The 26,844-nt window shown below is 42.9% G+C and overlaps 2 protein-coding genes across 4 annotated transcripts; both read right to left on the bottom strand.

The window, feature by feature from the left end:
• Positions 1–587: 587 nt before the first annotated feature.
• On the bottom strand, positions 588–10,963 carry LOC138210566 (guanine nucleotide-binding protein G(q) subunit alpha-like). The gene is made up of 8 exons (XM_069169798.1): positions 10,695–10,963; positions 10,351–10,507; positions 8,568–8,752; positions 5,320–5,474; positions 4,849–4,977; positions 3,732–3,861; positions 3,046–3,199; positions 588–2,069 (listed from the first exon to the last, which is right to left on the bottom strand). Exons 2-8 carry the CDS (start codon positions 10,484–10,486, stop codon positions 1,882–1,884), a joined length of 1,077 nt encoding a protein of 358 aa, XP_069025899.1. The 5' UTR covers positions 10,487–10,507; positions 10,695–10,963; the 3' UTR covers positions 588–1,881.
• A 1,121-nt stretch (positions 10,964–12,084) lies between these two features.
• hnrpkl (heterogeneous nuclear ribonucleoprotein K, like) lies at positions 12,085–26,541 on the bottom strand. 3 transcript variants are annotated; one of them, XM_069169778.1, is made up of 16 exons: positions 26,267–26,540; positions 24,988–25,094; positions 23,782–23,879; positions 23,039–23,095; positions 22,136–22,179; positions 20,762–20,834; positions 19,993–20,106; positions 19,568–19,696; positions 19,155–19,459; positions 18,773–18,826; positions 18,576–18,612; positions 16,669–16,684; positions 15,524–15,556; positions 15,330–15,397; positions 15,063–15,232; positions 12,085–14,417 (listed from the first exon to the last, which is right to left on the bottom strand). In XM_069169778.1, exons 2-16 carry the CDS (start codon positions 25,046–25,048, stop codon positions 14,387–14,389), a joined length of 1,290 nt encoding a protein of 429 aa, XP_069025879.1. In that variant the 5' UTR covers positions 25,049–25,094; positions 26,267–26,540; the 3' UTR covers positions 12,085–14,386. The 3 variants fall into 3 exon arrangements, with proteins under 3 accessions (XP_069025879.1, XP_069025872.1, XP_069025887.1); XM_069169771.1 differs by having other exon boundaries at positions 24,988–25,097; XM_069169786.1 differs by lacking the exon at positions 15,524–15,556 and having other exon boundaries at positions 24,988–25,097; positions 26,267–26,541.
• Positions 26,542–26,844: the final 303 nt, after the last annotated feature.

Here is a 26,844-nt window from a genome sequence, read left to right on the forward strand (position 1 = left end):
TGTATTGCATTACTGACAATATTGATTAATTCTTGAAACAAATGTCTCAAATGGTTTCTGATTCCAGTTTTTCAAATGTGAGGATTTTTGTATCTCTTATGGGAAATTCTAATTAACTCTTCATTGTATTCTGCTATCGAACCTAGAAAATAATCAATTAGTCTATAATAAATTGTTCGTTGTAGCCCTGGTGCTTATCATATTCAGTGGATAATATGTTTGGCTGGAATCAATAACATTTTTGAATTCAGGGCCGATGTGGAAAGGACCACTGAGGATTTTCTACCAGCAGCATCTTCCCCCTTTTAATCCATCCTTGATAGTGCCATGTACACCTGCTACATTACTTTCAGCATCTGTCCTCCAAAAAAACATTTTCCGCCACTCTACAGTATATCCCTGTGTGCAAGACTAAAAATATGGACGTACTGCTGCAGGCTGCAGCCAGATGGATGTATCACCGAGGAGGATTGAAGGACTAACACAGCTCCAGATGAGCTGATGGAGCAGCCAAGTAGACAAACACTTGAATGGCAAAACCCATCAGTGTGCAGAAGCTTGTTTGTAAACACAGACAAAACCTGAGCAGCAAATGAACAGACTGTTTATTTATCCACTCATATTCAAAACACTACGTCTGCATGGAGACGCTTCAGTGACAGTGAAAGGTACCCATAAATTAAGTCGTACAAATTAGACTGTAATTATTTCTAACAAGAAGAAAAGGGGTCGTGTAAACATTAGTGCTGTGGATACACTCTCATTAGCTTTTTATTCATGCATATGATACCTTTGAACTGCGTGATTTAAGACAGAGAACACACAAGATTAATGCCCCAAAGATTATTTAACATTTAACAGCTCTCTCTTTAGCAGTTTACCTTTCAAAACTGACCTCGATGCAAACAAAAATGAAACATAAACGCAGTATATAATTGTATCATGCAATATTCACAATTTGTTCAGATAAACAATCACACAAGTTCTGAAGCCCTTTAAGCAAAGGATTTTTTAACCAAGAAACCTAAAAATCCAATCAAACAGTCCCTAAACTGAATGAACTCACTATTCTACAGTACAGATTTGACAGCAGAAAGAAGTTTAAAGATCCCATTTGAAATATGTTAAATTACGTAAAAATACATGAATGCTGTGCCCACACAAAGTGATTCGACAATGCCACCACAGACAAATACAAAGTGCATAAAGTCAAGTGAAATCAGGAACAAGTTTGCAGAAGTGACATGATTCCGACTAAGTAAGGCACAAATAGCAACGTTACACAATGTACCGTGTGCAGTAATACCTGTAATAAAGTGTATGTCGTTAGTGTTAATTATGACTCGTTCCCTTTAATTCAAGAGACAAACTAAGCATTAGACCATTTCAAACAGATTATATCTTAAAAAAAAAAGACCAACTTGGTTAGTGATGTGAGGTGCTGCATTGCAGTTAGTCTACAATCACTTCCACAGATTCCCTGAAGCAGAGACCTAGTACATCACAAGTCCTCTGAGGCTTTTCAGCTCAATGAAATACTTTTTTCCCTCTTAATCCATCTGTGTGCATTTACACTGTTACTGCTCAAAAACGTTCCATGAATTTCAGAGTAGTAGTTAAATAGACTCCTTACCAAGGCAGCACTTTAATTGTCAAGTCACACTTGATAATAGCTGGAGACATCCATTTTCAAAAAGTCTAACAAGAAAATTTGAAATACATCAGTAGTACAGTCATTAGACGACAGGCTCTGCAGCTTCCCAATTTCCAGTTTTGGATAATTGCGTTCAGCAGCAGCGTGAAGCAAACTGAACCACCGCAGAGCTCTCTGGACCGCCAGCTGCACACAGCCGATTGAATTACAGCAGCAGCAATGCCGCTTTAAACCAGGTTGTAGCCGTCCAGGTTGATGTGCAAGATGTGATCCTTCACTGCGAGGAAGACAAATCGAATGTTGTCTGTGTCTGTGGCGCACGTGAAGTGGGGGTAGACTTTTTTCCCGTTTGGATTGAGACTTTCGAACTTGTGAAGGAAGAAATCTTTTCCTGCTTTGATATCCCGCTGGGGGCCTGAGGGATGAAAACAGAGGGCACTGTAGTATTTTCAGCGATTTAAAAAAAAAAAAAAAAAAAAAAAAAAAAAATATGATATTAAAATAGTTGCTGAACATTTTTTTTTTTTAAAGAAATAGCACAATCTGAATATATAAGCAATGAAATACAACCTTCATCCATTCACTACATGCTGGTACAGCTGTACTTGGCTGTTATGACCAGTAGCTTGTATTGGTTAATGTTAGCGACCCGTCACGTCAGACAAGGTAGGCTGAGAGTGTGAAATTAAGCAAGGGTGTGTTTTGTTACTTATAAACAGAACTTTTAATAAGTAAGAGCAAAATTGTGTTATTTTTTTTAATAAAAAAAAAAGGTCATAGTGTTATTTTAAACTAACTACCTCAAAGATCTGTTTTGATCTCTTTGGCGGCACCTGTGGCGATAAGTGGTAACTGCAGCTGTGTTTTTGTTGTACTTCACTTCCCAGAGATTCAAACAGTTTCACCTGTGTGACGTCACATAGTTCGCAGTTACGCAGCTTCACATCAAGTGAGTTGAAGAGCGAGCCTGCTTCTTTAGCTCTGCCTACTCTCTTTTTCCGGACGAGGGCAGGCTCATGTTGATAGATATATGAAATCTCAGTTTTTTTTAATCCAGCTGTTTGTATAGATATTAATAAAAAAAAAAAAAAAAAAAGATTCTAATGATGCAAAATGATGACTATTATGCTGAAATAATTGCAAACACGCATTTTTCCCGGGAATGTCTCCACACACACTGAGCTCAGTCCGTTTATATTAATGCAGCTGGAGGAGCTTTCATCAGTCTGCCACAAGTATTATTTCATTGCGACTTAAAATGCATTTAGTCAAATAAAAATCTTTGAGATTATTAGTTTAAAGATGCAGCAAATCTAAATAACTAAACATACAGAGATGCTGTCATATTGTATTCGGATGTTCTTTGCCAGGAGTAAACTGTTCCTTCTTACCATCAAACTCTGGGAAGTAGTCGACCAAATGCGAATGCATGATTTTTTCCTCCAGTAAATCAGTCTTGTTGAGGAACAAGATGATGGAGGAGTCCATGAACCACTCGTAGGTTACGATCGTCTTGAACAGGGCAATGCTTTCCTCCATTCGATTCTGTGAAGAACACATAAGCAGAAATATGAAATAAGACATAATGTTAGAGAGCAGTACTTCAGCAGTGATTGTCTGTGTAAGCAAATTCAATTGGCTGTAATCTCATCAAGTGAACCAGCCTTGCTGAGAGGTGCCCTTTCCTGAACAGAGTGACTAAAGAGCTCCCCCTGCAGGTGAACTACACGCACTGCCACAGAGGAGGCTCGAGATGAGGTTTGTGTGATGGAGAGGGAGGGGGGGGGAGAAAGAGAGAGAGAGAGAGAGAGAAATGGAGAGAGAGAGAGAGAGAAATGGAGAGACAGAGAGAGAGAGAGAGAGGGAAAGCAGATGAGTGCTGGACTCTGTGGAAATCTAGGTCATCATTTCCACCAAACAGGTTTGGCCTTAAACAGAGTTAACAATGTCCCTTTGTGTCCCTTCCAGTGACGTTTCTGATCATCCCAAAGCGAGCCTCCTCTCTCCTCCCATGTGCAGAATAGCAACATACATGGAATCAGACGAGTTATTTTGTGGGCAGCAGTCTGCTTCTCACCTCGTAGTTGGACTCAGCGAGGACCTGATCGTACTCGCTAAGTGCCACCAGGAACATGATGGAAGTGACATTTTCAAAACAGTGAATCCACTTCCTCCTCTCTGATCGCTGGCCACCCACATCCACCATCCTACAGCCGCAGGTTTATGTCATCATTGAAAACAGAAACACCATCGTGTTACCAATTCACAGCTTAATGAAAACAGATTAGAAGTAATGTTCTAATATACGATTTAACTAGAAGAATCCAGTGTTTCCCCTTGACTGGGACCCCCTAACCCTCCTGAAAGAATGCATGTGTAGGTCTAAACCTAGTAGATGGGTGGACCCTGTGTGAAACTGGAGGGCTTTTAATTTGAAAAGTCACGGCATTCAGCCGAACTGCGGTGCAACTTTGATCTGTCACTCACTCAGTGACGGACACTTTACAGCTCTGGCCCCGCTGTCTCGGTCCAGCCCAAAATATTGTATATTATTTACCTAATTTATTAGAAGTTGTTTCTTTTAGTTCAGAGTGAGAGTCTCAGCTACGTTTTGCAGCCGGGTTGCAGGTCCGTTTCTGTCCTCTGATCTCTGTGTGTTTCATGAAGAGGCCCCTCCCTCCCCCCTTCACCCCCCTCCCCTTTGTTACACTGACACAGTGTGGCACAGACACAGGAGAAGGAGAGCGAGGGGAGATTGCCCACTCGTTAACAGGTCACATTGATAGCATCGTTATCTCGGAGTGGTTAAAAAATAAATAAATAAAAAATGATTAAATGGGTCACCAAATATACAGTATACGTGGGTGGCCACCCCAAGTACATCTGTGTATGGGAAACACTGCATGTTGGTCGAACCTTCAGTGAGCTACTCAGGAACAGATAACCAGTTACTGGTAGCTCGCGAGCAACGGGTTGCAGACCCCTGGTTCAGTTAAATACGGTATTTGAACTGCCTTCACCGAAAAGCTCTATTTGGTAATTGTTAAATTGTTAATTCTTACTAAATTCCCATGACAACAGCATTCACCTTGAAGGTATCATGGTTAAATTCTGTCTTAAACCCAAAATGATCAATAACAACAATACCCCCTTTGCAATAAAACCACTAAAACTTAAAACATAAAGACACTCACCTGAACACCACACCCTCCAGGTCAAAGGGGTACTCTATGATACCTGTTGTGGGCACCCTGACCCTCAGGACGTCTTGCTGGGTCGGTAGATAAGCAGTGTCAGCAATTCGATCCAGGTCATTCAGATAGCTGACAGAAGAGAAATCATAAAGAAAATCATGACAGTAAAATAAAAACCACTTTGACAGACTGATGAAGAACCAGGAGAGAAGTTAGAGAATGGAGACAGTTATTGTAAAATATTCAAGACATGAATGTTCCTGTTTCAGTCACGTCACTGTGATTAATTATTTATTGAGATTTTAAATGGTGTTTTTTTTGTTGTTGCTTTTAAGCCTTTTGTCAACAGCCTTAAATGGAAGAACTATTGAACCACAGCGGTTCGGGTGCATTAAAGAGACAACTGGTAGATGAAACACTGTAAACTATTTGACAGCGTCTGAGGAGTGATTAGCCACTGTTTACACTCACTATTTGGCTGAGTCAGAGAGCTGGTACTCCCTCTTCCGACTGTAACATTCCTGAATCCCCGCGTCGCTCCACAGGCTCTTCAAGGCGTCCACATACGGTTTCATTAATGTTGTGACCTTTTCCACATCAACACCATTCACAATATCGGCGTTGGCCTGAATAACAGAATGACACACTGGAATTAATGGCACTGCCCGACACTTTCAGAGACAAATGTATGGACTGATTTTTGGAAGTATGATCTCATGTTTGTGCCCTTGTGTTATTGCAGCATTATAAACAAAGAATCCGTTTGGGTGTTGGAGGGAAGGGGGATGTCACTGAGGTTAGTAAGAGTGCAGCTCCAACATGGACTGGGTGTCTGGGTCTGAAAAGTCGAGTACCCCAAAGTACAATATCACTGATGGCCACTAAGGGCCGATAAAAAAAAAAAAAACTGGCTCTATAGACTCCCCTTAAAAAAAGCTTATATTTCTCTCATTAAATACAAAGTCAATAAAAAAAATGTCACAAATTATTATGGCCTCATTAGCTAAATTCACTCCTTCTGATGTTCTGGTGATTCATCTGAAAATAATATGATTAGCTATTAGACCTCAAAAAGGAACAGTATATACAGAGGAACATGCCTGGAGTGGACTTAAGAGTCAAGGCTTTAAAATGGCAGTTAATAAACCAGTGGGTACCATCGTGGTGGGTTGCCACTTGTCGTTTCATTTAACGGGATGCAATTCAGAACTTGAGGGTTATCACCAATCAAGGACAAAAAATAAACTTCCCCATCAACAAGTAGCCTGCATAAGTGTGATAAGAAGCAACCTTTTGAGACCAGCCAACAGGTAGACAGAAAGTTTGGCTGTCCACATGAGGTCAACAGCAGAACCACTGTTGGCCTGGAATTAAAGGTGAGGCCAAAACATTGCAGCAGTTCAGGCATCCTTGAAAGAACATTGAGTCGGATCTCTGAGTTTCCAGAGACATATTTTAAAGGTTCACGTGTATTAAGGCTTCTTCAGTCCTCTATGCCAACTTGTCTGCAAAACTTGCAACATTTACTTAAACGATAAGTTTAAGGGACAAGTAATCGCTTCAGGAATTTTTCAATCAAAATTGCCAAACATGTCATGTCATGAAGTAGACCCCGAGCGATTTATTGGTTGGTCAATTTTACAGATATATCAGTATAGAACATGATACAGAAAAAGATGCTTCAGGTCATTTGGAAATTGTTCTATTAGTGTTTTTTAATATATAAAATATAAAATATCCTGCCTCCATTACATAACATTGTCACAATAGTAACCCTACTCCAGTCACTATATCGATATCAGAGTTTTTTTTTACTTCCTAATATTAGTATTGGCCCCAACAATTCAGTATTGGCAGCTATTGTTTTTAGGAGTTAATGGATTTAAAAATATTTATTGGCAGGCTAATCAATTGTGAAAATAATCATTAGTTGCAGCTGCAGAGTAAAATTTTACTGGCTAAAACATTTACTAAAAATAACCATGGAACAAGCTAAGTGGGATTACCAACTGTATTAAAAACCATAGTCATAGAAATATGGCCTCTTACATTATATTACATTATCTAGTTTTTCTTCCCTTTCACATATATTCATAAACACAAAATGCTAAACAAATTACAAAGGCTGTTATGTCATCCTGAATGATGTCTTATGTCTTCTTGGACTGCTTTAATTTCTGCCTGATTAATAGTAAGTGTTTTCCTGACAGCACGTCCCACTGCTGCACTGTGGAACCGCAGCGCAAGCGTTCAGCCAGAAAACACTTCTGCACAAGCTGTTTGAAGTACCACAATGGTCATTTATGGGTGAACTATTACAGTCTGTTTACGCTCAGTTGTTGCTGCCTCAAACTTCGGCATGATCACAGGGGAGGTTTAACTTTTTGTACAGCCTTTTCGTACAAGCTACTATAAACGAATTTGTCCAGGCATGCTTACGTCAGAGCGTATAACGACACAGGTTAATCCACTCTTACAACTCTATATCCAACACACAAGTTCTGCAGGTGGAGAAACCCAAAGCCTGCCATGCCTATTTATGGTTGCTATTGGACATCACTTTTCAGGGGAGGGTTTGAAAGGTCACCTGACACACCAGCTGTGTCTATTGACTGTATATAAAAGTGGAAGTAGTGTCCAGGTCTGAATAATGAGGCCAATGCATGTGACATAAACTGCAATACCAAAAATGCCTCAAAAAGACATGTTTTGAGTGCGTGTCTGTTTGATTGACAGGCCTGTGGTGCAGTTAGGATTCCACTATTGGTGGGCGGGACATAGTATTGCCGGGTGTTGAGTCAGATCTTGACCTCACCGACCTCACAGGCCGTCGGCACTTCGTCACTGAGATCTGCTTGCTGCGTTACAAACAGTGCCATCACGACACCGTCTTCACTCAGAGACAGCAAGAAATTCCATGCTGACTTCCCGGCCTGGCTCTCATCCCAACCTGGAACTTCAGCTACTTGTGTGAGCCAGGAGGTGTGTGTGGTTAATAAACTCCAACCGGAACGACAGGAATGGATACTTGTATAACAGATAGGGAATCTTCAATCTCCCTTCTTCTTTGTCTCCTGTATTTGGAGCCTGTCTTTACATGCAGTGCTACATCATGGGTGTGGAACCGGTTTTGCAAAACAAAACACTGGTGCAGGGGTAGCACAGTGGTGCAGTGATTAGCATTGTCGCCTCACAGTGAAAAAGTTCCGGGTTTGAATCCAGGCCTGGGCCTTTCTGTGTGGAGTTTACATGTTCTCCCTGAGCGTGGATTCTCTCCGGGTACTCTGGCTTCCTCCCAACATCCAAAAACATGCTCCTCGGGTTAATCGGTGGTTCTACAAATTTCCCTCAGGTGTGAATGGTCTTTGTTTCCGTCTGTTTATAGGTGTTGGCCCTGTGATGGACTGGCGGGCTGTCCAGGGTGTATCCTGCCTTTGCCCAAAGTGAGCTGGAATAGCCCCCCCCCCCCCCCCCCCCACCCTCCCCCACCGTGACTCTGTTCAGGATAAAGCGGGTATAGATAATGGATCCATCCATTATAGATAATGGATGGTTGCAAATTACCCGAAGTGTTTTGCAGGAATACACTCTGCAGGCTTCCGTCTCTGTCAGACACAGTAAACCTTGCTTCTGTGGAGCACTGAGTGGTAAAAGCTCTTCCTTAATTTGTCTGAGCAAAGCAGCAAAGAAAAGGACACAGAAACAACAGTCCGGCCTACCTCGTTGTGTTCGTGCTTGTAGGGGATCTGCAGTGTGTTCATGGCCTGGATCATGGCCTGCATGGCAGTGAAGATGTTCTGGTAGACCAGCTGGGTGAAGTCTCTCTTGTCATCATCGGAGTATCCACGGCCATGGATGATCCTCATCTGTTTGATGAAGGTGCTCTTCCCACTTTCACCAGTTCCTGGACACCAACAGATGCATAACATTACTGCACACAGGTATACAACCTCAAGGATAAGGCTGATGTTGTTATATATTCTGTTTTAGTTATGATCAAATCCCATTGAAATTGGGAAATTGACAAATCGTTGGTCTTTCGCTTAATACTTTATGCTCATCAGTCCCTACTGAAGACCTCCCTTTTTAAAGCCTCAACAATTACATACAGGTTTTAGCTCAAATGTGAATAAACTGTCTATTTGTTGGGGACTATTTTCAGCAACAGACTAACTTGGTGCAACAGTGAGCATGTGGGATCAACTCAAAATGAACTGCAGTGCCCACATCACAAAGTGTGGCTCACTGACAGTTTTTATTAGCCATCCTAGCGGCTAGTATCTTTCTGGATGGAAATATCCGTCTTTCAGTCCACCTATCTTTTTTTGTTCCCATCAGAATGAATCTGAACCACACTGGGAATCTAAATTTTTCAACTGTCACTATCATCAGGTCAAAAGTTCAACACTTTCAGATCTGTTGTTTACGATGACGTTGTATGACATTCCCATCATCCTCAGCTGCACGCTGTTTTAAAGGACTTCGTACCTGCTAAATGTCAGCATGTTAGCATTGTTTTGTGAGCATGACTGCACTCTCAAAGAACTATTATACCAAAGCACAACCTCCACCAGCAACTTGTTGGACAACGCTGATTAAGGCTCAGAGGAATAAACTACACTACGAAACCTGTTAGTGGCAATTCACTGCTAGTTTTGAGGTCTTTGTTAATCATTATGAAAAATACAGAAAACCACCAGCTTTGTCACTTGAATCTGCCCATTGTTAATATCAAAGAAAACACAAGCAAAAACGTAATCTGTGTTCACTGTTATGCAATGCTGGATTTCTTTAATTGCCCTCGTCTGGGTTGTGTCTTACTCACGATCCCTGCGGGTCTTATGTTCATTCTTTACGTCAAGTGTTACAAACAGTACTTTGACCTCACTGGTGACGGCCTGAATCATTTAAAGAAACTGGATTAAGTTGCAGCATTTCCTCCTGAAGCTGACAACACATAAATAGCAGCGTTCACTGAGGACAGTGAAAGAACTACACACAGGGATGAGCACTTTCCCTCTGTCGCCTTTTACATCCATGAGAGTAAATATGAACTAAAAATCTATAGGTAACAGAGAAATTCTGAAAACATACAAGGATTCAATGTGCAAATAGATCAAAATCAGAGTTGAATCTTTGTTATCCAATGTTGCCATCTTATACAATTATGTATTGTTGTCGATTAAATTTACCAAACTGTGTAAAAACATTTAAATGAGCTCTACCAGCAATAACATAAACATATGAGGAATAAATCATGTCCAAAATATTCAAAACGTTACCCAGGACATTGAGAAAGTCATTGAGAAATTTAAACTTTTAGTATTTTAAGATCATTTTGTTGGTAACTCCATTTTTATTTAATAAATATTTTTGGATGCACGGTTTTTTACAATCTATTTCTACCGGGGGGGGGATACTGCTACTGGATTTCTCCTCCACCTCTGATCACAGCCCGACACAGAGAAGTATTACAGACACACTGAATTTTCCGTCTCTTACCGAGCAAAAGGAGTTTATATTCCCGCCGGGCATCCCTCTTGTCCCGGCGGAGCTGCCTCTCAATCTCATCGTTGATCCTGCGAGCCTCCTTGGCTTCCGGGCTGAGGCAGCAAGCCCCCACGGAGCTCAGCGTCATTACTCCTGGATAACACTTCACCTTCCCGGGCACACACACACACACAATGTTGGTTACACAGCGAGGACAGTGAGCCCCGTTGTTACCCCGAAGTCCTCATGGTAGAAATCAGAGAAACCTCAACTGAGAGCTGCGGAACAGTCTTCTCCGAAGCTGGAAACAAAATGCAAGTTTAAGGAAGTGAACTTTTCGTTACTGTTTGTATTACCTTGTTCCTCTGCAGTCCGGTTAGGAGGAAATGAACTTTGTGCAACAACTTCAGCAGACTGTGTGTGTGTGTGTGTGTGTGTGTGTGTATGGGCGTGTGTGTGTGTGTGTGTGTTGAACCCTGGCCGCGGAGCTCCGGGCGTGGTGGGCTGAATATGGCGGAGTTTCACTTCACGGCGTCACAAAATGATACAAAGATGACATAAGTTATTCTCTCCGAGCCAAACAAACAGATCCTCCCGACTCTGTTTCTGCCTCTGCTGTGTGCTGCTCTGCTGTTTGTCCCCCCCCCCCCCTGTTGTCCCGTCCTGTCCTCCCCCCCCCCTTCCTATTTATTTCTCCGGGAGAAAATCGGCAGCAGCATGTGACGGCCGGATCCTTGCTGTTGATGGGAAACCGTGTGGGCTTCAGCTATTACATTATGGGAACATATTTCCGGTGTTAACCAGCAAACTACGGATGCATGTGACAGTCAGAGCAACAGGCTGACACACTTCACCTTTACTGGAAACCACATTTACTCCAGAGCAGGACAATTTATTCTGCTTTATTCTTCCACTCCATTTCAGAGGAGGATATTTTGTTTACTCTTTTTTTTTTTTTTTTACTCCACTAGCTGCATTTATTTGACAGATTTAGATGCATTTAAAGTGAAAGATTTGACACAAGCTAAAGATTGTTAAAGATTAAACCAGTGGTTTCCAACTTTTTGGGCTTCTGACATTTAACAAAAAGCAGTGTAGTTGGAGCCATGTTTCACATGTCAGAATTTGTATCAGCTCCAACTAATAGTGATTTTTTTTTTTTCCTTCTAACCTCCACGTGGTTTCGTGTAAATAAATGATCCAATACCTTACCAAAAATCAACTTACAGAAAAAACACAAAAACTAAAAAACATATATTTTTTTTGTCTCTCAGTAATCATCTGATGACCCCTCACATTTATCTGAATATAAAGTAGTTTAAACTAGCGCCGTCTGCAGCAGTTACAACGGTAACGTGCTGCTTACACACTATTGATGATGTCATCGATGTTCCAAGGAAAGGTCAATGAAATAAGAGGAGGTGGCTTTTGGTGTGTACGGCCAGAGGAGCCGAGAGCTTCACAATCTTTAAACACCTTTGAAGTAAACCTCAAGACCTACCTTTTAAAAAAAAGCCTTTTTGTACTCTACTTTATATAATAATATATCAGTCAAAGGGACCAAACCAGGACTTTTACTACATTTTGCTGCAAATACTTCTGGATTTGAGTAAAATGTTTCATGCCGGACTTTTAATTACAATAGAGTGATTTTACTTTGTTGTACTGGTACTTTGCTGTGGGAAACTAGTTACACAGCCTAAAGAAAATATACCATATTGCTACGTTGAAATAAAACACAGTCAGTGAACTGTGACACAGACTTTATTTACTAAACACCTGCAGGTACTACACAGATACAGAAATCACCACTCATGGACTCAAAGCTGCACGCGTCTCACGTCAAACCGCACCTTAAGAGATCCTTTCAAAAAACGTTAAAAAGGTTCGTTAACGGTCAAAAATTAAAATGAAAAAAATGGATCTAACAGATGAGATGGTAAGGTTGCATTACAGCGAGTCCATCCCTGTGAGTGGCAGAAAAAAAGAAATCAGATAACGATGGAAAGAAAACAAAAGATTACCAAAGCTGTCTATTGGCCCCTTCTTCCAAGAAAGTATTAAGTAGTCTGGGCCAATCTAAGCACTCACTGTTTTATGTAAATATACAGTATATATACACACACTTTATACAACGCTCTGTCTTTCAATAAAAGACAGATTTTTTTTAAATGTTCTTTTTGCCAAAACACAGTGGCACATTTATCCCAACTTAAAGCAAAAAGTTCGATATTTTGGGAAATAAGTTTATTCGCTTTCTGTTGGACAGTTAGCCAAGTTGGATGTGAAGATTGACACCAATCCGATATGTAAATTAAAATATTAAACTATTTTACAGCTAGCAACCAGTTAGCTTAGCACAAACACTGGACACAACAAGCCTGGCATGAGATTTGTTGTTGTTTTTCCTAGGATGGTGAGGGAATCTCTTAACTTGACCACACATCAAACTAATTAAATTGGTCGTTTACCTTAATCCTTCAACATCTAACAACCAATCACAGCTGCATGCAAAGTTGTACAGTCCCTCGTGGCAGAACATAGTCACCATCCTACTTACAAAAAAAAATCGAGCTATCCTGATTCTGTTGAACAGCAACAGTGCACCTACAGCTTCAGCACCTCAGAGACTCACTAATTATACATCATTTAAAAATAATTGTTTTTTAAAGTGTACATAAAAATCAAGCTACATTAATACAAAATTTGGCCTTGTTCTGGTAACATATCGGACAATAAATGTTTTTTTTGTCCTGCCGAGAGGGAGGGACTGGATCGGTTGTTACATAGCGGGAGGTTCGTGTTAGGGACCAATATAATTAGTGGGGGCGTGGTCAAGGCAACAAAAACAAAAAAATCCATTTGTCAGCTTCATATTTTAATGGACAGACATCACAGTGGTGTCCATCGCTTCATCTAACTTGGTTAATTCTGTTACCACCCTTGGGGGAAAAAAACTTTTGGCAGTCGTTGCCAAGCAACCAGGAGATACTCTACAGAGCCAAGAAGTAGTCAAACAGAGTCCCTTTAAGCGTGAAATTGAAATTAAATAAGTGAGATATTCTGGATTAAGATGTTATCTGAAGAGAGACAGTCAGGCTGTTTCCTCGTTTTCAGTAATCTAACCAGCTGCTGTTTCTTCATAATAACCGTCCAGACATGATGCCGGTATCACAAAGACGTTTTACACTGGACTCCAGTTGTATTTTAGAAATTAGATCAGTCTAAATAGTTTAACAAAAGTATAGACTAACGTATTTTAAATTAGCCTCCACACATCCAGGGTAACTCGGAACAAAAGCCATATTTCCATGGCAACAATAAAAGACACCTGCTTAGCAGTGTCTTCTTGGTAACAATTAAACCTAGTCAGACCTTACGACCATTAATTAAATTCTCAGCCAATTGTTTGTGAAACTGGACAATGAAAGTGTTTAGATTTTCTCAGTAGTGAATAATCGTATTTCCCAAACCACCCCATTAAAGCCCATTTTACAAAAAGCACTTCATTTTACAGTGGAAAAGGGTGTCGGAGGGGGTGTAAAAACTATTATTTAAATGAATTTTTAACCATTCAGAAACCATGCATCTTCATTTGGAGATAAAAAAAAAAAAAAAAAAAAAAAAAAAAAAAAACTAACCATGTTCCTTACAAAACGATTACATTCTGCATGCTGTACTGAAAAGAGGGGAGATAAGGGCCAGGGGCGGCTCACAACACCGAAACTTATCACACAGATGGGTTTACTCCAGCGACAGCACAACAATCTCCCAAAAAAGAATTACACCAGCACAGAAACATGTTGCTCTGACTCCTTGTTTGCTGTTTGACAGCTTAAGATTTTTCAGAATCTACAAATAAAAACTGCGATGTATAGATCGGTGGTGTTGTGTGTGATAGTGAGGAGGAGGAGGATGAAGGGGTGGGGAGAGGTGAAGGGGAGGGGGCGGGGGCACATCTACCCAAAGCAGAGGAATGTAGGCTCTGAATAGAAGGAGCAAACAGTATGGCAGCATGGCTTCACTCTTCGTCTTCGCTTCGATCCTCCTAGAAGAACCGTCCGGAGTACTGCCTCACACTGGAATAACAAACGGAGAAGGGTGAGCACGTTGCAAAAAAACATTACGAATATTTATGTGAGCAGGAACATGACACGGGCCAGGAGTTGTAAAGGCTGGATGCTGCAAACCGCCAGACGTTTTTCATGTGGCGCACAATAACTGTAAGTTATAAAGAAGTATGCCAAAGTCAAGGCTGAAAATAAATTCAGTCTGCGAGAAGCAATAAGACGAGCGAGACCGGCCTTAATGATGGGGAGGGAGGCGAGAGACCTGAGACACACGATGAAACACGCCATTTTCATTATCGATTAATCTGTTATTGTCTCAGCTGATTGACTCATTTTGTCCATAAAATGTCACAAAAATAGTGAAAAGTCAACTGGAAGATATTCAGTTCATGTTTAGAAATCTAAAATAAACAAGTAAATTTCACAATCGATTATCAACATAGTTGCATTAATTTTCTGTTGATCGATTAAAAGTTTAGTCCATTAAGTTTTATGTAGATTATTTTTTAGCCTGTGTTTGTCAAAGTGAAGTTACATTTAATTTAATTAAAAGTAGAGAACTGTTTGCTTCCTCCTGGCAGTAGAAGAGCTCACAGGCCAGCAGAGGAGGAGACCTCGCTGGTGGTGATGTCGGGGAATCGGAGGATCACGTGCCTGTTCTGCAGCAGGTACTGGGCGTTCTGGATCTGGTCCTGTGTCCCTGTGATGGTGATGATGCGGTCCTCGGAGCCCTCTAGTGGCTCGTCGATCTTGATGGACGCTCCGGACTCGTGGCGGATCTGCTTGATCCTCTGGCCGCCCTTCCCGATGATGGAGCCAGCCAGCTGCACAACAACACGCAACACGGGCCGGACGGAAATGGATTCATGAGTGACGTTGTATTTCTGTCACCGTTTACAGCCAGAGTCGGGTCTTACTTACATCTTTTGGGATGGTGACTTGCGTAGTGATGACGGGGCCTCCGATGTCGCTGTACGACCCTCGACCACCTGAGGAGGAGAGACGGGACATTTGAAGGGAATCTGTCTTTAAACTAAAGTGTGCGACATGAAGAAACAATCCCTTCAGGACAGGAAACAAAGACGCAGGGACAACAACAATCCATCCCGACTCACCGGACTGGAAGTGCTCCCAGGAAGAATTGTTGTCTTTGAAAACATTGGGAAGGAAACAAGAGAGTGAAAAATGAAAGTGCACCGCAGAGACAAGAGAAATGTGATAGTAAACAAGAAATACAGGCAGAACGCCCAAGACAGCAACAGCTGAGATTTATCAATTGATTGATTAATCCGTCAACAAAAAAATATGGGAAACAATTTGCATCAGTTTGTCTTATAAAATGCCTTAATGGATTCAGTTCACCCTGGATGATAATAAATTAAATATATTTGGCAAAGGAGCCGTTTGTCTGACAAAATAAGACATTTGATGAAACCTTCTTGGCTTCAGGGAAAGTGTGATGGACTTTAATAAAATAATGATCAGACTGACTGATGAAAATAATCACCCATTGGTTTGGGAACTGCCGTTATGAAGCATGTTGCTAGTTCGGAGCGGTTTGGAGCAGGAAGTGACCATATTTGGACGAGCAGCGGATCTAACTCGATCTGATTGGTTGTTTTGATTCCGTTTGATAATGTGAAGCACTTTGACCAACCTCTGTTGTGTTTTAAATCTGTTATATACATAAATCTGACTTGACTTGACTACCATGCGCCAGTAAAAAAAAAATGGAAAGAAAGAAAAAAGGGGGAAATAAGACAGTTGCTTTGATTTTCTAATGATGACCCATCAGAAGGGATATGTCAACACACAGCAACAAGTATACACAGAGTTTAATAAGGTAACTAAAGAGTGATCAGGCGGCCAGACGCATTTTCAACAACAAAGCATTGCAGTTCATTCTTGCAATAATTAACTAATTTAAGTTCAACCCAGTTATCCAATGTAATATGCAATGAAATGTATGTCATGATCATCCATTAGATTGTAAAACTGTTTTCATGTGCAATCATGCTCAAAATAGAGTCAGCAAAAATCAAACCAGGAAGTGACTCTGCAAAACCTGGGGCAACCAGCTGATACACATTTTTGTGGTTTCCGTGTGGTTTGTTTATATCACTGCAGATTGAAAGAAGCCACTCACGCAGCCTCTGCGGATGCCCCGTGTCCAGCAGAGTTATTGTACTTCTACGAGACATGTCTGAAACAAATTATGGCCCTAAATCTGTGCCGGATTTACATGAACATCAATACTCACCATATCCGCCTCCACCCTGCATGTCAGGATCGATTGAAGAAAAAAAAAAAAGATGAAATAGTTTTAATGTCACATTAAAGACAGAAAGTTCTCAAAACCTGAAGTAAACCATGTATCAAATATCCATTCAACATTAAATCATAAACAACTGTTACAATTATTAAATGATCACCTAAATGCGGGTTATTTAATCTGACCTTAATCATTTTGCATAATTGTTACAAATAGTTTCCATTCATCTGAATCAACCCACTAAACATTTTTCCATCATTATTTCCACATTATTTTCTCCTGGTAGACTGTCGCGACGTCATCGCACCCATTTATCAGCAACATTCAGGCCTTTGCACTTTCTCTGAAAAGCACATCGTTAAGTTTGAATTTAAACAATGTGAAGTAACTCCTGAACCATCCTGTGATGACTTTGTCTTTCTGGACTCGTTCATTTGAATAAAACTGACCACAGCAGTGAAAAGATTCACATGAACAGTGATAAAGTGTCGATAGTTTTGAGACACCTTTAAGCTCACGTGGAAACACACTGTCCTTCATGTCGAGTACCTGAAAGCATCATCAGTTACAGGTCGAGTGCTTCGGCTGTGTTTTTACACGCTTCATTTTAAAGAGTCAAACTATGTCCACAAGCTGCTTCACAGGTTTACGTGCTATAGTACAAAATGTATTCTTAAGCTTTGAATGCATTTTATTGCGCTTTGCGCAATGATGATAACCGACTAATCTTTGACCGGTCGTCAAAACTTTATCGTCAAAACCTTATCACATTATATGCAGTCATAGATGGAGATCTGATGCTGCTCTGCTAACAGGCTGCACATGTTCAAAGTACACGGGGTTTTTTTTTTTTTGTTTTTTTTACCAAGTGTCTACATGTGGTTATGTTTTTTATTTTAATATTTAATGCAAAATATAAATACTATATGATTTATTACTTTAAGATACAGGTAACTGGACTGTTTCCCTGTTTTTTTGTCACAGGTGGCAGCTCAGACGTCAGGAAACAAGAAACTTGAAAGTGGGTCAAAATATTAAAGCCTATCTGGAAACAATTTAGTATATCACTTTTTTATAGACACTAATCTAATCATGTCAAAGAATTAATTGTTCCTATTTAGGACATTTAAAATGCAGAGTAATAATTTGCTTTAACCCTGTAAATCCCCCCTCTGGCTATTCAAAGTGTCACAGATATGTCTTATTAGAGCAAGGTTAGCCTCAATATCCCAAATAAATAAAAAGTAAATATACTAAATATCTTAGTTTTTTTGGAGCATGTAAACACTTTCCTACCTTCACTACATACAGCAGTAAACTAGATATTGTAGTTACAAAGACTTTACACGAGTAATAAACAGTGATACGCTTCTCCCTGCTGAAGTTCATCGGCATTCCCTGAAGTGAAAAATGACACGTTTAATTTTTGTGCTGTTTCCAAGGACTTTTGTGTTTAAATCTCAGGAATTTATCGACATCTATTGGTTTCTATTTGCTCAAATGTGTTCTTCAGCCTTCTTATTGAAACAATTTGCTTGCAGCTAAAATCCTGCAGGGAACCGGTTCAGGAATTGCTTTGGTTTCTGCTCAAGTTCATTTGCTAGCCCGGTGGATCTCTGGACTACGTATTCGGCTGCTCTGTGGTAACCAAGGAGACAGCTGTTGCCAGGCAACAACAGGCCTACATCAGTGTGCATACACAGTAGAGAGGGAAAAAAAAAAAAGAAGAAGAGGAGAAACGCAGCACAGTGTCCAAGCCTCTGCGCTTCTACTACACTGAAAAAAAGGAATTCCAATCATCTCGTCTGAAACATAATTCACAAACACCTGCTGCACAGAACCAGGAAGCGACAAGCGCACACAGCCGAGCAGCTGCAAACACGCACGGCACTCACCATGCTGTCGTAGCGGTCTCCTCGGCCTCTTCTGTCACTGCGAACAAAAAGGTATGCGTTAAAATAGTTTCTCTGGAGGACAATTCGATTGGTGTTTAGAAAGTCGAGTGTGACAGACGACCCGTGATCGGGTTGTAACTTTCACCGACATCTGTTGCTCTGCTTTTGAGAGAAATGAAACTCGCAACCCTGCTCACCTTGGTCTGTCGTCCATGCTGCCGTGATAGCTGCCGTGTGAAAACCTGTCTCCCCTGCAAACAAGGACAGAAGAGGAAGTAAAGGGTGTGAAATGCAAAATAAATAAACAAAAATAATAAACTGTCTAAACAAACAGGCCGTCTACGGCTGCTATCATCCCCTAAGTTTGATTCATTTATGGTCGTGACCAGGGAATAATTAAATACACGGTTGGCTTTTAGTTTCGGTCTGATTAATATTCACACTGAGTTTTTACTGTAAACAGAAGTCTCATGGATCGATTGGCAGCTTTCACACCGGCCAAAACAAACTGAACCACTTTAGCAAAGTCACCAGAGTTTGTTTTAACCAAACAGAACGGGTCTGAAAGTTAATCCTCACCCTCCTCTTGGCGGCGGTGGCGGGGGAAGAGGCAGGTTACGAGCTCGGCTACCTCCTCGTCCTCTGCTCAGCGGCGGCGGAGGCCCTCGCCGGGGGCTCATGTCGTCGTAGTCCCTCCTGGAGGGAGGCATGGGTCTGCTGCCGCGAACGGGGGGCATGCGCTCGAACCCCCCACGCACTCGAATGGGAAAGCCGCCGACGGGCCGTCTGCCTCTCTCCTCGAACAACATGGTGAAACCGCCGTAGTCGTACGTCTCGTCGTAGAAGTTGGGGTCGTAAGGCTGGGCGCGACCTTTGATTGGCGCCTGCAAATGAAATTAAGAAAATTACGTTTAAATCGGTTTAACAACATATGTCACGTCTTTTAAAAGTCCTTACTGCATGAGGTGAAACATGATGTGCAGCAAACTCACCTCTGAAACCAGCTCCAGGATAACTTTTATACATTCGATGACGCGTTCTGGCTTCCCTCCCACCAACACCACTCTGTCAGTGGAGTGTGGACAGCACTCCTGGAACAGCTTGATGGTGGTCTGAGTGTTCTGGTGCACGCAAACATGAAAGTTAGTCGGACATCCAGATCATCAAATTCACTGATCATCCCTTTGCTACGGAGCTCGCCAATACACATATCATGTGTCACTGCTCGGACTCGTTACATCATGGAAAATAAAAAAATAAAAAAAGAAGTCAGTACAGGTTATAGAACATCTGGGAAATACAGATGCACAGCGTATCAGGTGGAGAGACATATAATTTAACATTCAGTATTTATCATCAATTCATCTGCAGGCCAGCTGTTGGTGCAGAGCGTCACTGAGTACTGCTGCCGTCTTACCTCTCTCAGCTCCTTTATCTTGGCACCTTTCACCCCGATGATGCCCCCTGCCAAACTCTGATGGATCAACAGACGAAGCTCAGAGTCGAAATCAATCCCGCTGTAATGCTGGTACTACAGGAACACAACGCAGGATTAGGAGCGTCAGTAGGTTCGGAAACTTTTTCTATTGTTGATGAGCAATCAGATACTTTCTCGTTTGAAAAAAAATAAAAGTCAACGATCGAACACAGGGTTGCACAATATACAGTTTCAACATCACGATGTATGCATGTGCGGTATTCACATCGCATGATGTGCAATCTCAAGACAGTCTGGGGGATTTAGTGGCATCTAGTGGTGATATTGCAGGTTGCAACTCATCGAACACCTTCCACCTCCAAGCATAGAGTTGGTGTTTGATTTGTCCTTTCTGGGCTACCGTTGAAACAAGGCAGTGGAACATGGCGGGCTACGTGGAGGAGGACCCGCTCTCTGCGTAGATATGAAGGGCTCACGCCAAGGTAACAGTATAAGTTCCATGTGATTATACACTAATGAAAACATAATTACGAATATTACATTTAATTTCTGCCAATTAATCCCCCTAAAATCCTACCTACTGGCCAAAATTAATACAACATAAATGTCAAATGCTACATATTTATGATCAAATGCATTTCTTTTTTTCTATTCTACTAAATCCAGCAGGAAGCATGTTTCAAAATGAGTTATCAATCATCTTTGACTGCTCTCTGCTTTAACTCACACAATTAACCTGGCAGCTTACCTCCTCTAGAGTCGGTATGATTTTCAGCAGAATGTCTCCAATAGTGTCGATGCTGGCGTTCACACTCAGGATCCTGTCCGAACCATTTTGGCCCAAAGGAAGCAAGGCATTACAAGAAGGACAAAGATAGAGATCTGATAGACCTGATAGAGAGTACACGAGAAGCATTCCAGCAAACAGTACGGACAGACTCACGACAGCTTTCAAACTAAAAAAAAATCAAGGCTGCTGCACACTATGCAAAATTATAACTTTTCCCCCAACGCTATACTGATTAAATAAGCAGCTGACATGCACTGAATCGAATATTATTTATAAAGTAGGAGAAGCTTTGGGAGGATGGACTGTTTGAGAACGGCTCAAATTAACGTGAGAGCGGCCACACAGAGTTCGGTGGGGGGAAGGAGAAGAGGGGGGGGGTGTAAGAGAGAGAGAGAGAAAGAGAGAGAGAGCGAGAGAGAGAGATCTATAACCATCCCACCACCAGCAAGTTGGGAAGAAAAAAAAAAAATCAACATAACAAACTTAACACAATATGTTGCATTGACAACTGCACCACCAGCACACCTTCTCATTGTGACCAGGGGTTGAGGGGGGAGGGGGAGGGGGAGGAGAGGGCTCAGGGGGGCTGAGGTGAGAGGAGACGAGGTGGGCAGTAGAAAAACAGTCACAGAGCGGGGGGTGTGAGGGGGGAGGGGTTCACCAACTACTTTGTGGCACAGAACAGGAGCGGGGTGGGGTGGGGTGGGGTAGGGGGGGGTTATGAAAGGGTTCAGCAGGCAGCTCTGATGTCGCCTGAATTTGACAGAAGGTATGCAGCACGATGAAATAAAGAAACGACGTTAATGAGTGACAGAGCGGAGGGGAGGAGGAGAAGGGGGGGGGGGGGGGACTGGCAAGACTTCATGGACAGTGATGCTGAAAACGGGTGGGGAGGGGAGTGGGGGGGGGGCAAAGAGGACAGAGTGAGAAAGAGATGTCTGCTTTCCACATGTTTCATGGTAAAACTTAAAACACCACAGCGAGAAGGAACGACCTCCAGCCGCTGTGCTGCTAACGCTACGACACCGGCTACGTGGTCGTGGGGTTGTCAGTGATTCTCTGCACGCACAATAAACTGCAACGACACAAAAGTCCAACTCAATGGAGGTACTGAAAATGGACAGAAAAATCAAAAGGAACAATACACGTCTCTTACAAGTGGTGGAGAGGGAGGGGTGGGGGTGTTTGGGGGAGGGGAGGGGTGTGGGGGGTAGGGGTGGGGGTATACCGTCATGTAGATAAAGATGTTAAAATGAAACAGAAGGCAGGTTATCAAAGACATGTGTTTCACTGTTCTAATCAGGCAGTGAGGCAATAACTGGTGGGACATACCGCTCTGGGCCACTGCTGTCTGGGACTGATACACTGGCATTGTACTGCATGGGCCGAGGTGGTGGTGGTGGTGGTGGTGGTGGTTGTGGTGGTGGTTGTGGTGGAGGAGGTTGGCATTGGGCGGGGGCATTCAATCACAAGATGTCAAGTTAGGTGCCCGATTAAGGAGGGGCACGGTTTATGGGCAGGGCCAACCGGGAGTGTCAGGTGGGCGGGCGGGCGTTCAGGGGCGGGCGGAGGTTGGGCCAACGTCAAGGTGGGCAACGCAGGAGGGGCATGTCGATCCAGTACATGGGCAACGGAGGAAGGTGGCCAAAAATGAAAACAAAAAAAGTAAAAAGGAGAAGGGAAGAGGGGGAGAAGGAATACATTTTTAATTGAATACACGCTACACTTTGTCCCAAAAGTGAAATGAGAGACTTGAAACTGTGTTGAGTGAAGAAGAACAGGAAGTGTGACCTGGACACAGATAATTTCAATAAGCAGTGTGGAGCACGACAGAGATTAACGTCCCTGAAAAAAAGACTTTCCAGTCAGGCTTTCAGGCACCTGTTGTCACTTCAAGGTCAAACGGGACTGGAAACAAAATCCAACGGCCCAACACGGCCTTCCTGGTCTGTCCACATGAGCCAACTTGGTTTCATTGTAACAGTGCATGTCAATCGTTGAGGTCAAATAATTAAAACCTGCAGGCAATAAAAATCTGGGACTGTTTCTGTGGGAATCCAATGAACTGGGTTTGGAATTAAAGGGAATTTCAGAGTGGATCAAATGTTTGAATATGGCACATTGGTTCGGTCCAACAAGACCTCTACAGGTTCTGCAACAGAGGGGGCATCATTAGCCAACTAAATTCTCTCCTCACGTGCAGACATGTTTCCAGGATTTCATCGGTTTACTCACATCTGTGCGCAGCGCTTTTATGTTCTTGCCACCCTTTCCGATAACAGCACCGGCATTCTGCAAAGACAAAAAAGAAGAAGATAAAGATTTGATCAATAGTGGGGGGGGGGGGGGTGCAGAGTGGCCCAATATCTAATGCAGCCCACTGTGGCCCTGTTCAGACCTGGTATCAACAAGGGTTCTGGGTGATCGGATCACAAGAGGTGAACTCGAAGGATGCATTGAGATCTGATCCGCTCAGACCACATATGGAGGTCGTCCGGCTCTGGTTTCAACAAAGCCTCTTGTGGGTTTAAGTTTTGTTTTTCTTTTAGTCGACCTTGTCTGTATTTTCATCAGACCCACAGCGGTGGAAAAGCCCCGCCCACCTCGCACGGTTACATTTATTCACCGCAGCGCAGGGCCCAACCCTCTCAAACCTGCTGGAATGGCTAAATAAACCTGAACCAACCCGATCGGGTCGAGCCTGACGACTCAGGTTCTGAAGGAATTTACATGGTGAAATACGGCATAAATTTTGAATTAATGGTGTATTAAATTGAGGCTCCAGTAAACAATATTTTTTTTATATTTATGTTTCCGAACCTGTTTGCATCTTTATTTCCGTGTATATTCGTGACATGCGTGTTTTTTATAAAGTCACCACTTGAGACACGCGTGTGAACAGACGTGGTCAGAGCCGTCCACCCAGAGCGCATGTTAACGGCAGCTCTCAACAGCCTGTGAACTAAACGGGTCTTTACTTTGCTCTGAAGCAGCACACGCAGCTCCACCATCTCATCTGTGTTGCGTGAACGTTTGAAGGCCTGCTCCTCATCCATGTCCTCAGCTGGCCGTTTACCTGAGAGGGAAGACAAGTCGGGTCAAAAACGGGAGCCAGAAATTCGTAAGTTCGGCGTATCGACCAACTTTGAGCCCAAAGTTTGGCAGTATAAAAAAAAACAACTACGTTTGATTCTTCAAACTTTTCACCAGGATTATCTCACTTTCTAAAAAGAACTGCGACACATGGTGGCAAAACTTTGGGACTGCGTCATCGTAATGTTTAGAAAGAAACCCCCAAAGGGAACTAAATTAACATTACTGGCTCCAGCCACTGAAGGCTTAATACAAGTGGCAAAATATAAATACATGGCGGGTGCTGGGGTCTACAGCATGTTCCACCCAAAGAATGGGTTTCATTCAGCAGCCAACGGTATCCTGGAGGAAGTCCAGCACCATCATGTACCCTTCCTGGATTAAAACACAGGCAGATCTGCTCAGGGCCCACAGAACAGCAGTAACTTGGACAGGAGAATCCCTCAACCATCTGACGTGTCCACATGCTATGTACTGCCAGCCAGAAATCTGCACTTTTTTTTTTCCTCTTTTTTTTTTATTTTCCTCCCTTGAGTGAACTAATTAGCCGGTAAATCTTTACACACAGTATTTCATGCTGGTTGTAGCATCAGACAGACTCAGCTCATTTTCTGCTTAATGCACGAGTTCATTCATATGGTTTACAAGGGTTTAATCAAAAGGTTCTCCTGTTGCATACGAACCGGAGTGCAGCACCATAATGTGAGAAGAGCAGGGGGAGGCTGTAGCCTTAGGGAGGAAATATTAACAGTACTGCAGCTTGATCAAAAACCGCAGCCGAGTTGCACACATTTTGGTGACCATTGCTACATGTGTGATTTCACAAAGAGCAGCTGACAAACTCTGGGAATCTGCAACAGAGGCACCTGTGATGTTTCAGAAAATGTCTGAAGCGATGAGCCGGTTTTGAGTGGCATTTGGATTTTTAAGAAGGGCAGGACGTCACTGTCCAGGACCGACGGAGGAGTTTCAGGTCAGGAGCTCAAGCAGGTGGGTTTTCTTTTTACATTAACGGGGTTGTGCACCGTGAATTCATCCTTCAGGGTCAGACTGTCAACACAAAGTTGTCAAGCTAAAGATGTGCGTCTTACCATTCGTGTCAGTGTTGCTGAATGAGATGTCTTCGTCCTGCTGTTCGACTTTCACCTCCATTGTCTTGCGCCTGCAGTGGAAAGCAAACAGGTTCCTCTCCCTGGATCTGCTGAAGGAAGGAGGGTGATAATATGATAAGTGAGGTCACATACAGAGACACACGTGGTCAAATATTCTTAGTAGGGTTGCAACTAACAGTCTTTCTAATTTATTAATTTCAGACAACCATTTTCTGAAGTTGTTGACTAGTTTTTGGGGCTTTTAATGTCACAAAATAGTAGAAAATGACAATGATATGAACACAGATCAGAAAGATATAGTTAAAAAAAAAAAAAATAACAAAGGATCAGGAAGAGCAGAAAATCCTCATAAAACAGAAGCTCCATCCAGAGGATGTTTGGCTTGATAAACGACTGAAACAATCAATAATCAAACTGGCTGCATGATATGAAACCACGAGTCAAAAGTGCATCCAGCAGCACGAATACTGCCTTGATAAATCTGGATATTGAACAGCTGAAATACAGCCTGCACACATGCAGCCCACCTACACACTCTGCCCACTGGCCAAGCTGTCTGTGCTTCTGCGAGCATCCCTCCTTCACTGAGGCCTTGCTAAAACTTGAAGGGGGGGGGAGGAGGGGAAGGGAGGTGGGGGGGGGGGGGGGGCGTCGACGCCTACATAGCTCAGGAATTAACAGCACCCATTTTAACTACCCAGGGCTTTGCAAGGAGCAGCTCGTGTTTGGATGAGGTCCTCCACAAGACACAGTCACATGTGCACTGGTGCCATTTCTCCCTCCCCTCCCCTCCCCAAAAAAAAATATATAGCCATTTGTTGAGGAAAGCTCATCATGTGCTGAGCTATCGAGCCCTTTTCCTTTATTTGAATCTCTAAAATGAAGTTTAAAAAAACAACCTAAAGCTCCCCGAGGTGACTGCACACGGAAGGAGACCTGCAAAAAAAAAACAACCGGAAACTTAGCCTGCATTCAGCGGCGTTGACATGACAGTGCCATGCTAACAGCTCTGCTAAGCTGTGTTTTTCACGAGGCGTGTCTCGCAGCTACAGCGTCCACGTTGCGACTGAACAACACTCACTGCCGGAGGGGGGGGAAAAAAAAACAAAACGAGAGCGCCGCGACCGAGGCTACCCTCCTAATGTCGGCGGTGGGAGTCGGGGTTTAAACCACCCCGCGGCCGGACGGACGGACGGACGGGACGGACGGGACGAACGACGCGACGCTCACAAGCAGGAAAATCAAACAGAAAACAGACCTGCAGCAAAACCACGTTCACTGCGGGTCCTCCGCGGTCGCCTCGCCCTGAGACGTTTGCACGTTTTCGGCACGGAGAAGGAGACACACGGCGGATGAGCTCGATTCGTCCACTCTCTGCCGGTGGTTTGTTGAGCACTCTCGACGAGACAGCGCGGGCGGGCGGGGCTTTACGATACGTTAGGTCCGGAAAACACCGAGTCGGCGTTCCCGTAAAGTCCACGCAGAAGTGTCTGATCAAACTCCCCCCCTGAGTGTCTCGGGGACATGTGGTCCCCGAGTCGAGGCTCGCAGACAGAGACAGCTCGTGTCCGCATGCCTTCGACCCCGCCCCCCCCCAACTCTCCCCCTTATTCGGTAGACACCGCGCCGTCCACCTCCAACAATCACTGCGGGACAAACTAAGGGGCTTTTTGGTCCTAAATATTGACTGTCAGGTTGAAGTTAGGCTCCATTTCAATATATGACGCAAATATAACAGGATTATGAGTACAGAATTACTAAATAAAGTATGCTTAAAGACATTAGTAGCCTATGAATTAACCTGTCGCTAAGTACACACCCCCCCCCCCCCCCCCC

The sequence above is a fragment of the Embiotoca jacksoni genome, unplaced genomic scaffold, assembly GCF_022577435.1.
Source record: "Embiotoca jacksoni isolate LCO1_2020_lvr unplaced genomic scaffold, fEmbJac1.0.p SCAF_10, whole genome shotgun sequence".
NCBI lineage: Eukaryota > Metazoa > Chordata > Actinopteri > Embiotocidae > Embiotoca > Embiotoca jacksoni.